Below are 14,250 nucleotides of genomic sequence, written 5' to 3' on the forward strand. Positions count from 1 at the left end.
AAGCAGAAATAACAATCAGAAGAGTGATCTTTGGATTTTCCCAATCATAGGGATAGCAAATGGTATGTGCGTGTGCTATTTTTCCATGCTGTGGGAAGCCTAGAACACGATAAACAACAGATATGTGGCGCCCAAGCCCTTGTGTGGTTCTCAACTTAAAAGGTGTTATGAACTTTATTTTAAGTTCATAACACTTTTTTTTACTAATGGAGAAAGTTTTTGCCTTTGGGACTTGAGCATCACTTCACCACATAAGTAACAAAAATTGTTAGGATGATTTAAACAAACTCTAGGCATTTTGTAACTAACAACTAATTAAAAGAAATAAAGTTGTAAATATGTAATACACAATAATTCAACATACAAAGCACTTGCAATGACGTGTTTACTGGTTCACTACTATTTCACAATTGGGATGTTCAAATGAATGAGTGCTACACTAGATCACGTTTGTATATGTCTATACTCACGCATGAACCTGAACAACAGTAGCAAAGTTACCCTTTGAGTTAGCTCATTTGGCCCTATCATATTTACAATGCTCTCGGAGCTTTTACTTGGCAATGGACAAATGAACGAAAAAACGTTTTAGAATATTTAAAAAAATTAAAATAACAAAAAAACTGTGGGTGATGGAGAAATTCCCAAATACATATTTGAAAACAGAATAAAAAACTGCATTAAGTACACGTATTCGTACTCGTGAGACAAAAATTATGTTGACTGGTGTAATCACTTAAATTAGAATGTATTTTGAAAAAGAATAATACGAATATTAGAGCATTTTAATTTCTACTAATTGTAGCAGAAAACAATTGCAGTGAGTTTTTTGCAGGCCTCTTTTACTTGTCTTAGAGGCAGAACACAGTTTGAAAAAGATTCCTTAAACATTATGTAGTACCAGTACAAGAACAAAGTATAAGTAGAAAACAAGTTGTAGAATAAATAATAATAATAAAGCTGTAGAATATGGAAAACAATTAATTACAGAGGCAATCACATGTAAATATACCATTACTTCTGTTTTAAAATAATCTATTACTTCAGTCAAAATTTAATATGAATCGTATACAACTTATGAGAAGTTAACCGGTAAAACGATAATGAATAACTGGATAATAAATATTAAATTAACATTGTTACTAAGTGAATTATCAGTTCTCAAAGTAGGAAACTACAACAGTAAAAGAGGTTATGAGTATACTAAATCTCAATAAAGAATAATTTATATTAATTTTAATATAAATATTTACCTCAGTTTTGTTGAGTTATATTTGTTTCACAATTATTACGTAATAAGAAGGAATGTAGCAACTTGTATGTCTTCGCAAATTGACGTTAACAGGAATGGTAATAGATTCTTTGTTACTAACTAAAGTACACTGCACTCCATTGAAACTTAAGTTACGCACATTTTTAATTGCATACAATAAAAATATTAACAAATAGTTTGAATTAGTGTAACAACAGGCTAGGTTAGATTTCACAAAGAAGATCACGTTATTAGTTGACAAAAAATTCTCGATTAACCCCACGAAACAATGCCGATAACTACTTCAGTCAATCTAATTTAAACAACGATGCGTCATTGCATCATGATAAATGACAAAAAAACTACGGATAGCAACTGTACATTACACTGTGGTATCATGTGATGCAAATTAACAACAGCTGATTATTTGTTATTTCTTAAAAACAGATTGTTTTTTTTTTAAGAATGTTATACACATTTTCATGAATTTTTAAATAAATATCTTGCGTGATAAACTATGAATATTTAATATTTTTTGTTGCATAAAAGGTGAAATCCGACTTACAGGGAGAAAAGATTTTTTTAGTGTATTTCACATCGTCATGTTGGTAACAGAAATTTGGAGACTAGTAGACCATTATTCCTAAAAAAACAATTCCTGATTAAAATTGTAATTAATTTTTGTACTGTCTTCAAAACTATTTGAACGGCAATTTTTCAGAAATTAAAACTGTATACTCGTCTTAGAAAACATGTCACTGTAAGTTGCTAATGAATGGAATAAAATTATGATCAGACATTTCAATTTTTAACATAAGATGTTAGTTCCTAATAAACCTACCGGAGGGCGTAGCTGTGCTTTCGCCCTAACCCGCACGTATAAATGGATGAATTGAAGGAATGAAAGAAGAGAATTGAAAGGAAGGGGAGAGGGAATATGCGTCCCTTCGTTACTACGAACTGTACTGTTAGACAGATCCAGGGGAAGTTCTCCCCTGTTTTATCATCGCCTTGTTTTGAATCACCTTTATCCCCTTACTCCTGAATTCATTACTATTTTTATCGTAAGTTTCTTATACACATGTAGTATTAGGCGCATTTTAACCCCGTAAAAGATATGATTCTGCTGGGTTTGTTTACATTTTACGCGATACGAGTAACTGTTGTTACGATGCTCATGCGAAATTGACATTTTGATTACAGTGGCCCGTTTACTAAACACCTCTTGTGTTCTTAATAGTGTCTTAAATTACAGTGTTCATGTTAAGGGTTGTGAATTGCCAACATGTTTATCATGACCGAATTGCCTCGGATTTTAAAGGTAATTATTTCTAAATAATATTAATTAAAAAATGTGTTATCTTTAGCGTAAAAATATTTGAACTATTAGTTTGATAATAGATATGTTATATTCTGGTTCTCTTATTTTTATTTTTCCTGATGGATTACTATTACAACACCTTTTACCGTTAAATAATTATTAATTTAAAAAGGTAATTTTGATATTAGCTGATCGAAAATGTACAATTGAATTCAATAGAATTTTGATTTTTCGTAATAATTTTATTCTTATGTAATATGTATATATCATTACAAAGTGGTTAATTAATAACTGTTGCAATTTGTAGCTAATTAATTATTTTACTATATTTCTTTTATTTTTTTTTGAAATAGCTCATAATTACTGGTTAGTCAGTAATTATTTATTTCTTAATTTTTTAAAGATAGTTGTTTGCAAAGTTATTTTGAGATAAGGATTACTTCAGGAAATCAAAAATATGCAGGCTGACATAAAAGATCAAGTCTGCATTTTATTTAAATATTAGTTCACAATGTATTAATAATAAATATTTTTATTCATAATTAAAGCAGTTGCAGTAAATTATGAAATCAGAGTGATTTGTTTTTGGTGTCATTTTATAGGAAATAATCACTGGAACCAAGCTGCCAGAGGTTGGAATTAATTACTGTTTAAAAATTTAGAGACCTGGATCCATCATGCAGGATAGTTCACCAGATCTTAGTTTAAAGCTGCGACGAGGCTCAAGTGGATCTCGTGATTCTTTTTATATGGACTTTGCTCAGGGTATTGATTCTGATATTGAAGAAGTAGCAACAACCTCAGGTGTTTTGCCACAAGAATGTACTACTGATGATGCTTCAACTCCTACTGCCACAACTGTAAAGGATGATACACCATGGTAAGTGCAATTTTATTCCTTAATACTAACAGTTTTGTTAATATATAATTGAACCTGTATGATTTAACTATCGTCATTATTACTTTACAAAGTATATTATGGTTTCAAATTTTCCAGTTGTTGGCATGATTGTATGTAATGTTATTAATTTTTTCCTCTATATAAGAGTTTATTTTCTTTACTTATGTTATTCAACATGGTGAAATATGCTGACATTTTTTGAAGATTTTTGAGAACTTTGTAAAGGCTCCTAAAAGATCAGGGTAGTTGTAAGTGGCATTCTACAATAAGAACACTATAATAAAAGAACACAACTGATTCACAAATTTCACTGAACACAAATTCTTTTTGGAAAGTGTCATGTTAATTGGTGCATTACTCTGATGAAGAATGAAACAATTTTTCAACAGTTCAGGTCATCTTTTCTGACTTCTCTCAGTTTGTCAAAACTTCCTTGTTTAATCTTGCTCTGATGAAGTTATCTCATTTTTTTGTTATAGTGGTTCCACTGCATTGTCTGATGTTTAATTTCAGAATCATAATAGAAGATTCAGGTTTATCATCAGTGATCATTTTTTTGGAAGAGGTTGGGGTTGGCATAAGTTGTTACAGTTTGTCTCTTCAAATTTTCTTTTCATTTTTCTCTGCTTGAAATACCCTAAGACTGTCTCCGCAGAAGCTTTTTTCATCTAGAAATCCATTCATAAATTTTCATTCCATTCCAATTTTATTTTTTCCATTCATAAATTTTCCACACAGTATCTTCGTTGATGTTCATGGTTTGAGCTATTATTAGAAATTGAGCAGTCTTCTCAGACAAGCTAGCAGATTTTCTCTACATTTTCTGTGGTTCTCAGTAAAACTGATAAGCTGTATCAGTGTCATTCAAATACCAGACCCTGGCATTTTTCTTGTAAGAAATCAAGCCATAGACAAGCTATTTTAGAAGCCAGGAAGCTAACATTACACTAAACAGCCAAACGCATATTTATATATAAATACTTTTCTATTCTTAACATGTGTAATAAAATGATTGCTACAGTTTGTAAATAAATCATTAAATTCAATTTAAATATTTCTACCAAGGCATTACATCTAATAAAACTTGTTTAAAAAACCCCCCAGAATTGCAAAACTTTACATCATTAAATGACATCAGTGACCTACATTCACAAATCATTGAATAAAATTTCTTGAAAATCAATTAATCCACTCAGATGATATCAAGAAAAATGTCAAGAAAGCAAAAAGAAAAATAGGTTTATTATCTCCCATCACGGAATGAAATTTCTCAAATACATAACCAAAATGGCATATTAATATATGGAATCATCTAATTAGACAAGAATCCAGAAAAGACAAAAGGATTTTAAAGGATTTTTTTATTTTTCAACGAAGTTAGCATTATAAGCTCTTATATTGTATTTTGTTAGCTCATTTTTTATTGTTTAACTTTGTTAACATAATTTGTAAGCAATAATTAAACAATACTAAACAAAGAATTAAATCATATCATAGTCACATATTATCATCTCATATCTAATACTGAAGAGTGAGACTTCATGTACAAGATTAATCATGTCTGTGCAGGTCAAAACATGTAGCTGAAAACACAGCTGTGTTGTTTGTATTAAGCACTGGTTTGAGAAATGAATTAATTTTGTTCAGTCATATTGCTGTCTTCAGAATCAGGCAGTACTGAAGAAGACAACAATGATTTTGATTTTGAATTATCTTCCAGTAAGCCACATCTTATATCACAAGGTGAATTAAATGCCTTAGTTACAGATTTAAATTTATCAAAAAATCAAGCTGAACTGTTAGGATCAAGACTGCAAGGTTAGAATTTACTTTAAAATAATATAAAAATTTCAGGCTTTCTAAGCCGACAAAAAAAAACTGTCTCGAAACTTTATTGATGAAAATAATTTGGTTTATTGTACAAATATTGATGAGCTGATGTTGCACTTAGGATAAGTTCATAAACCTGAGGACTGGCGCTTTTTCATAGATTCGTCCAAGTATAGATTAAAAGTGGTTCTACTACACAACGGTAACAAATATCCTTTAATAACAATCGCTTACGGTATTAATTTGAAATAGACATACGATGTGATGAAAGACGTTGAAAAAATAAATTATAAAAAACATAGCTGGAACATAAATGATGATTTGAATGTTATAGCTATTTTGTTAGGCATGCAGTTAGGCTGTTCAAAGTACATGTGTTTTCATTACAAATAGGACAGCTGTGCTAGGGATAAACATTATGTTATCAAAGAGTAGAAGAAACGAGACAACAACTCCAAATGGGAAAAATATTATTATTCATGAGCCCTTAGTTGAATCCAAAAAAATATTTTTACCCCCTCTCCACATCAAACTAGGACTAATGAAAATTTTTGTAAAAGTAATGAAGAAGGATGGACCTGGATTTTTGTATATCAGGCATAAATTTCCGAATGTAAGTGAAAAAAAAACTAAAGGAGTATTTGTTAGTCCTCAAATAAGAGAGTTGGTCAAAGGTGATGTATTTAAGTGAAATAATGTAGAAAGTGCAGCTTGGGCTTCATTTAAAGACGTTTGCAACAAGTTTCTTGGCAAACAAAAATCCAACAACTACCACGATATTGTTAATCAACTTCTTACTTCATACAGAGCTATGGGATGCAATATGTCTTTGAAAATAGATTTCCTCCACTCGCATCTGGATTTTTTCTCGGATAACTTCAGAGATGTAAGTACTCTGAATACTGTGAACGTTTCCACCAATATATTTTGGTGATGGAAAGCTGCTATAAAGGGAAATGGAATACTAAAATGCTAGCTAATTACTGTTATACATTAATTCGGGATGTGCCTGAGGTTATTTATAAAACAAAAACATCAGCAAAATCATCCTAACACTGGTATGGCCATGCAAAATTTTAAATTTTACAGATTTTAACTATATTTACCTTAATTATTTTTTAAACATAATTTATTTAAAATTAAGTGTGATAGAAAAATTGTATTTACAGATCTGTAATGCTTGCAAAAAATCAAATCAAGAAAGAGTATCACACTTAGAGAAACATTAAATTTTTTTTTGCGTATCAGTGTTATGATCAATATTAAATAGCATCAGTGGGCCATATAAAGAAATCATTGTGCTAACTTTTATGTATTCTGAAGATATCAGCAAAAAAACAGGCCAATATATACATACATATCTATGTTCACACTTACTTTATTCAAAGGTAAAATTGTATTTATTGGTCTGACAGGATCATGTAAAGTCAAGATATGCAAAAACTATGACATGAAAAATTTGACCCAATTAGCATATTTTTCCCTGATAGTATACTGTGTAGTTTTACAGTACAATATATAGTCATAAAATTAATAACAATATTAATTAAGAAACTGTATGGGAGTGCTAGAATAACAAGCAGTTATTCACAAATTTTTATTACTGTTGTCTTGCTAAAATATAAAAGAATTTACTGCCTCCTTGGTCATTCTCATAGTGTCAGGTGGAAAAATTAGTCGTTCAAAAAAAAAAAAAATGTAATAACTGAATTAATTCTAAATATAAAAACATATTTTAATCGGTTTGAATTGAAGAAACATTTTTTTTTTCATATTGTTCTCTACATGGAATTTTGTGTCAGATAAGAGGTTTCTACTCATCACTCACTTGCTTAAACTTTTAAACTTAATATTTGAACTGAATTATCATTGAAAACTTTAAGTAGTATTCTTATTATTTGAACCCCATACATCTAGAAATCTGGATCGCTCAATTCAACATCAGGTTATTTTAAATACATTGTTTGTTCTATATACCAAACTTCAGAACCCCATTTTCTTGCTAATTATTGCAGCCGAGTGGTGACATCTCTACTCTTTATCTAGAGATTCTGGGTTTTAATCCTCGTCAGGCATAATATTTTTTCACATGCTATAAAATTTATTTTTATATATCAGTGTCTGTTGTTATATTGCAGGTAACTAAATAACTCTATAAATAAAAAATAATGATAAATATTTGGTTCAAGTTGGTACAGTAATAGAAAATGCAGGTAGAAGAATTTTTTTATTTTATTTTTAATTGGAAAATGTAGATTTTTCTTTTATACTAATCACTATAAAAAAAAATATAAAAAAAACTAAATTCATTAAAAAGTATAGATTACTGACCAACCAATCAGGTTGGTAAAATAAAATAAATCTTTTATTTTGATTAGTAAATAAATACATTATATAGTACATGATGCATTACATGTATAAATCACATCAGGAATGAATAGATGTGCTACTCCATTGATAAAATAAATAACTTTTTTAGAATTACCTTGGTACATCAAGGGAAACAATTTGTAAAAACTTGATACATCACAGTTAATTATAAAATAAAAAATTGATGTGATTAAAGTTCATATTAATTATTTAAAAAACAAATACAAGAAATAATGTTAAGTAAATATAACAAAGTAAATATAAACAGCGAAAAATAAATCACAGTTCGAAAGCCATTAATGAAAATTTATTTCACCACATTATGTATAAATATAATAATCATGATGCAGAAAATTCACATTTAAAAAAAATTTAAATAATGTTATTGAAAATTCATTGACAGAGTATTATTGTTTCTGTAAAATAAAGTCCTTTAATCGTATTTTAAATAAAATGGTGGGAAGATTTTTAATTCGGTTTAATAATTGATTAAAAATGGCAACAGAAGCATAATAAGGATCTTTCTCATTAACTGAAATATTGTGTTGAGTTAGATGAAAACTGTTGTTTGGCGTGTTACAAACAGATGGATATTACTATTTTTTAAGAAGTAATTCTTTTTAGTAAAATGTGCATATTCATAAATATACTTATGGATAAGTTAATATTTTTAATTTTCTAAATATTCAAATGTGAGCATCAAACAGTGATCTGACAGCCTGGCTTTGCATCTTTAAAACTAGTTGTGCATTTTTGAGGGAGCTCCAGAGATGATATACTTTAGGTGGAAATATACATAATCATAATAAATATTTAATAATTGTGACCAAGTTAATGTTTTATTACAGTGCTTCAAAGTAAAACAGTATGGTTTGATTTTGTTATGTGTGTTTAAATTTAAGTGTAATCTTTTGTAGAAATTATAGCACACTGAGCTAGCTAACTTGTCTATCTCTCCTTTGAAGAAATGTGAATGATATAGTGATTTTAGACTTATTTTCTTGGCCTGTTTTGTTAAAAATTGACCTTATTGTGTAATTTGAATTTATTATTAATAAATACACTGAAAATTTCAAGTAAGTTTTTGTATTTTCCACTAAACTATACAACACATCTCTGTTGTCTGGGTCTTTTGAATGGTTTGATTATAAGGGACAAGACTTCTTGTTATGACCCCCTTTCATTCATAATCTGGCTTGTACTTTAGTGTTCAGTTGCAATTACAATGTTCAGTGACTGTAAACAGAACTCTTGAGTCAATTTGCAAACACCCTCCTCAACCAGATACCAAGGATTTATACGTATTGGCATCTCAGTATGGAGAACTAATTATTAAGGTCAAACTTCTATTCATAGAACAACTGATGGGAAGAAAGACTAAAGTAAATGAAAAAGGGATGGGTTATGAAAAAGGATGATATTATCTCACCAGATTATCCTGGTCTTCTCCCAGGTAGACTGTCTCTGGTCTACTGAAGGGTAGACCAAGTATAGTTTACCATCTTGCTTCAGCATCCTTCTTTTGTATTAAACTATATTTTGCTACTGGAAGTTATATACCACCTACAGTTTGGTGTAGTGCTTATAATTCAAACACAAATAAAAAATTAAGGTATTTTTAATCATTTTATTAGTTCTTACAATTAAATGTTAATAAATCAGTCATATCAAATACCAAATTTTAATTTAGAATTTGATAGTCAAATTTGCTCTGATATTGATTGTTCTGAAGTTTTGCTATGTTTTTGTCTATGTTGTTAGCAGTTGTCAGCATAAACTATAAACTTTTTTACATGACCTGCAAAATAAATATATGATTAAATAAATCTTTTATTATTAAAAAATAGATCATAGATCTGATTAAAACAACAGATAGCAAATCACATCAAGAATGGGTGCATAAAAATTTCTTGCGTAATTTAAATTTTAAACTTTTGTAATGACAAAAAAATGAATTTTATAATAACTTTTTTCAAAAAACTTCAAAACGTTTTCAGTTGTTTTTGCAATTGGTCTCCAGAAATCAGTGCTACTGTTTCACACTGACACTAACTGATGTTATTAATCTAATTTCAGCAGCAAAGACCTTTTAAGAAGTGTTTTAAAAATTTATCATAAAATTTGATTTGTTTTGTCAATACAAGTGTTTAAAATTTAAATTAATATCATTATCGACCATCATGGAAAAGGATGTAGCAAAAAAACAAACATGTGATATTGTTTTCAGTTGATTTTGTGGTCATTTTCAGTAAATAATGGTACTGTTCTAACTTTGATATTAGCTGATATTATTGCTGGAAGTTTTTTTTCATTTAGACATACAATTGTGCCCAAATGTTTTGCGTTGTTAAAATTTTTATATGTATGTGAGTGTGTGTATAATGAATTTTTCTGATTTTGTCATGATGGCTTAATGTTCTCTTTGGTGTGATTGAAAAGTGCTACGAAAGGCTCATTTTTGTTTTTGTTTTTTATAAATAAATTATTTATTATTATTAACTTTACTGGATTGGGTGATAAATTATACAGATCAATGTTTGAGAAATGAATTTTTCTCTAGAATTAATGTAACAACAGTGTTTTATTACTTTTTAAAATTAAAATATGCTGTATCTTTATATAATTAAACAATGAAATAACATCAAAAAACATCCATAATTACGGAATTTGTTATTAATTAATTAATAATAAAATTATTGTGTGTGTGTTTGCACACACACACAGTCGCACTCTTGCTGTTAATCTGTTGAATAATTGATAATAGCTGGTATATATTTTTTATTTTTTTACTTACCAAAACAACATTAATCTATTTTTTTTTTTTTTTTTTTATTTACGATACTTAAGAATTATACCTATAAGATTATTTAGCTGGAGAATTGCATTACTTTGTTTTATTTTTGTCAGATAAAAAAATGAATTAAATTTAATCAAATTGTTGAAGAGTGTAAGATTTCAGAAAGATGATTATTCAGTGATGTGTTGTAATCTGTCAACAAACAGATGAAACTTCCCTCTCTGCTTTTGTTCATGTTGACTTGTCAAATACTGCACCCCTACTAACATGTCATACTCCTGTTATTTATTCATTATTCTGCCTGAAACAAATGAATGGATTACTTTTTAAAGTTTAATGTTATAAATCTGAAAAATAAGAAACTCTTATGTAATTTGTCAATTTCGTATATAATTGAATAATTGTATCATAAGCAGTTTCATTTATTTTTTATTGAACAATACTAAACACAGTTTGTTTTTTATTGATTAGTTGGCAATTTGATAATGACTATAACTCTGTTATTAATTCCTAGCAAAAGAATCATGGTGAATACTTTTTTGTATTTTTACGTAAAAACACTGTCTTAGTAGCTAAAGTTATAAAATACTTAAACATACACAACTTGCCTGTTGGAGAAGAAAAAATATGGGAGAGTTGGATAACTTCCCTGGCTAACCTGGGAAAGTTATGCAAGTTATACTCTTCTGTCTACTGAGAGCTTTACCTTCAACAAATTATTTCTTTGGTGAAAAATTAAACCTTGTAAGTACAGAAGTAAAGAATTTCATAAAAAAACTATTCTACTCTTTAATTTAAGTTTTGAGATATGGAACCTTTGGTGACCCATCTCTATGAATAACTAATGTAACCAAAATTAAAATGAAATCACTTAATTAGTGCAAGAATCTAACTTTGAGTTCAGAAACATAAAGAAAAAAAAATGTTTTTTTGGCCTCTTCCCTTTATCAGCGTTTGAATAAAATGAAACACCATTAGAAAGTGTCTAAGCTACGAGGTGTGATAAAAAAATACGGTGAATGAATTTTTATAGTGGCAACTGCCCACGCTACATCCATATGCAGTAATTTGTCCAATAGCGTGATCAACTGAGATAGGCAGGAACAAGTTATTAACACGTTCGAGCTGCCAGAGCCGCTAGAGTGAGGTTGTGTTTATTGTGTCTGTTGCGCAACTTGGATTTTGAACAACGCATTAACATTAAGTTTTGTTTTAAGTTGCAAAAGAGTGCCAAAGAAGCTCATGAAATGTTAGAATCGGTATATGGCGATAATGTGGTAACTTTGAAGACTGTGTACAAGTGGTATGACCGATTTAAAACCGGAAATGAGTCTGTTGAAGATGAGCAGCGTGCGGGACATCCAGTAACCTCAAAAACAGTTGAAAATGTGCAAAAGTGGAAACAATGGTTCGTTCAAACAGGCGAATGACTATTCGGGAGCTATCGGAAGACCTTAACATCTCGTACGGATCCGTTCAAAGCGAAACGACATACGAAGAAAGCGACCAGGAAAATGGACCAATGGCTTCCTTCTTCACCACGACAACGCGCCGTGTCACACCTCGCTTCATTCGTGAGTTTTTGGCTGAAAAAAGTGTTCCTGCCTGTCCACATCCACCATACTCACCGGATTTAGCACCATGCGACTTTTGCCTCTTCCCAAAAATTAAAACTGTGCTTAAAGAAACTGACTGCTTAAAGAAACTTAAAAACTGACGCCTTCCAGAAATGCCTCCAGTCATGGAGTCAACGTTGGGATAAGTGCATTGCTAGCCAAGGACAGTACTTTGAAGGAGATTAAATCGAATTCTATGTAACCTTATTACTTTTTTTAATAAAAAATTATTCACTGTGTTATTTGATCACACCTCATATGTAAGAGGCATTAAATTATGTGAAAAATTGTTCCTCCCCTTTAAATAAAATTTTTTAGTTATGGGAACCTATAAAGTGCATATCTCCTGCCCCATTGAAAAAATTGTAACAAAAATTAAATGGCATCAATGCCCTGTATAGAATCACTGAAATCATTGTGTCAAATTTCATTAGAATTGGTCCATCCAGTCTGGGAATATCAAGGAAAAAACAGGTCAACATATATACATGCATATATCCTTTAAGAAGTTTTCAATGCTAAAATTGTATTTTTTTTTTTTTGTTAGAGAGGGTCATAAAACATTAAGATCTGCAAAAAAACCCTGGCATGCAAGATTTGACACAAATAGCATACTTTCCCATATGTATAGTACAGGTATACAGTATAACTTTGTAGTAAAGCAAAGTTGAAAAAGTAAAAGTAATGTATATTACCCAATACCAGAAAGATCTTAGTTCATGATAAGTAGTACCTATAATTTCTCTGAATTCCTTTTCTTATTTATCATAAAATTCCAGCTTTCTCACGTTTAATGTTTTTTTCATGCGACAGATTTTTTGTTAAATTTAACTGTAATTTAAATTTAACAAAAAAAATTAAGTTTACAATAAACTGTAAGATTTGTTTAAAAAAATACGCATAAAAAATTATTGCCTTGTCAGATCTTTATATTTTACGAAGTCATTACCTAATTAACAAACTGACTAAGATTTTAGTGATTGTCTGGTTATAGTTTGCTACTGACTTTAATAAATGAAAATCTAAAAGACATATTTTATTTTCAGTATGATAATATTATATTTTAAAAGTTTGTTATTATTCATGTTTGTTTACAGTTAATATAAATATAATTTTAAATCTTTACAAATTTATTTTTACTTCCTTATTTTTAATTTAGAAGCAATTTTCTCACAATTAAAACTACCAAACACTCAAAAACATGAAGTTAAAAACACTCAAAAAAAGCGTGCACAGAAAAGGAAAAACTATCCTTTTTTTTCTTTTTAAGTTTTTATTTTTTGAAGTCAATAGCAAGCTATAACCAAACAATTGCTAAAAGCTTAGAATAATTTTCTTTTGCAATATTTTAGCATTAAAGGAATAAATGTTTGCCTTTTCTTTTTATAGATAAAGTTTCTAATGAATATTTTTAATTGTTTGATTTATATGATTATGATATTATTTAAGATTTCAAAATAAGAAACTGAATCAAATTTTAGAAATACAATGTTTTTTAATAATTTACTTCAAAATATTTTCAGTCACCTTTGAGACGAAATTCAATTAAAAGTACTGCTGTTTTCAAATTTTTATCTGCTGATGTTATTTCTGATATGTTTTTTTTTTAATTAGGTGGAGATGTATTAAAATATTGTTTTAAAAACATTAAATTGTTTATAAATATGTTATATGAAGTATGATCAAAAAGTGTCCAACCTTGGCTCATAAAAACAAAAATATTTAAAATATTTAGTACAGTGACTTATCTCATTGAAATTAGGTCCTTTCCTAATGTAACATACTTTCCCAGCAATGTCTTCATTGTTGGAATCGTTCTTCTAAATCATTTTTAGTGAGCATCATAAGTCTTCTTGTCACATTCTTTTAATATCTTCTCTGTATAAATATTCCTTTCCTTTAAGCAGAATTTTAAACTTCGGAAAGATCCAGAAATTTTTAGGAACCTCTATGTTGTAAGGAGCCAGCTGAAATTGTATTTTAAAATCTGTTTTTTAAAAAAGTAGATTAGCAATTTTGATAAATTTCCTGTTGTAAAAAAATTAATCTTTTTTTGTAATTACAGTATTGGTTTTTATGAAAAACATTTAAATTTTAGATATAATCTTTCTTATTTTCTATTACATTATGGAAGTGTTGTCAATTATTTGGATTGTTAGTGTA

At 29.0% G+C, this 14,250-nt stretch overlaps 2 protein-coding genes across 3 annotated transcripts in view; one reads left to right on the forward strand and one right to left on the reverse strand.

The window, feature by feature from the left end:
• Nucleotides 1-1,628, reverse strand: part of Vamp7 (Vesicle-associated membrane protein 7) — a 41,093-nt gene extending 39,465 nt beyond the window's left edge. Inside the window, exon 1 of one of the 2 annotated variants that reach the window (XM_075356446.1) lies at nt 1,254-1,628. The gene's annotated coding sequence lies outside the window, so the exon portion shown is untranslated. The remainder of the gene's footprint in view (nt 1-1,253) is intronic. The other variant, XM_075356445.1, reaches the window with a different exon arrangement.
• Nucleotides 1,629-2,388: 760 nt separating this feature from the next.
• Nucleotides 2,389-7,446, forward strand: LOC142319977 (proton channel OtopLc-like). Its single transcript, XM_075357655.1, has 3 exons — nt 2,389-2,573; nt 3,176-3,453; nt 7,443-7,446. Exons 2-3 carry the CDS (start codon nt 3,251-3,253, stop codon nt 7,444-7,446), a joined length of 207 nt encoding a protein of 68 aa, XP_075213770.1. The 5' UTR covers nt 2,389-2,573; nt 3,176-3,250.
• Nucleotides 7,447-14,250: the final 6,804 nt, after the last annotated feature.

Source organism: Lycorma delicatula, chromosome 2, assembly GCF_047948215.1.
Source record: "Lycorma delicatula isolate Av1 chromosome 2, ASM4794821v1, whole genome shotgun sequence".
NCBI classification, from domain to species: Eukaryota; Metazoa; Arthropoda; class Insecta; order Hemiptera; family Fulgoridae; genus Lycorma; species Lycorma delicatula.

Excerpts from the sequence above, each read along its gene's own strand:
- LOC142319977 (XM_075357655.1), top strand. The coding sequence starts at position 3,251 with ATGCAGGATAGTTCACCAGATCTTAGTTTAAAGCTGCGACGAGGCTCA.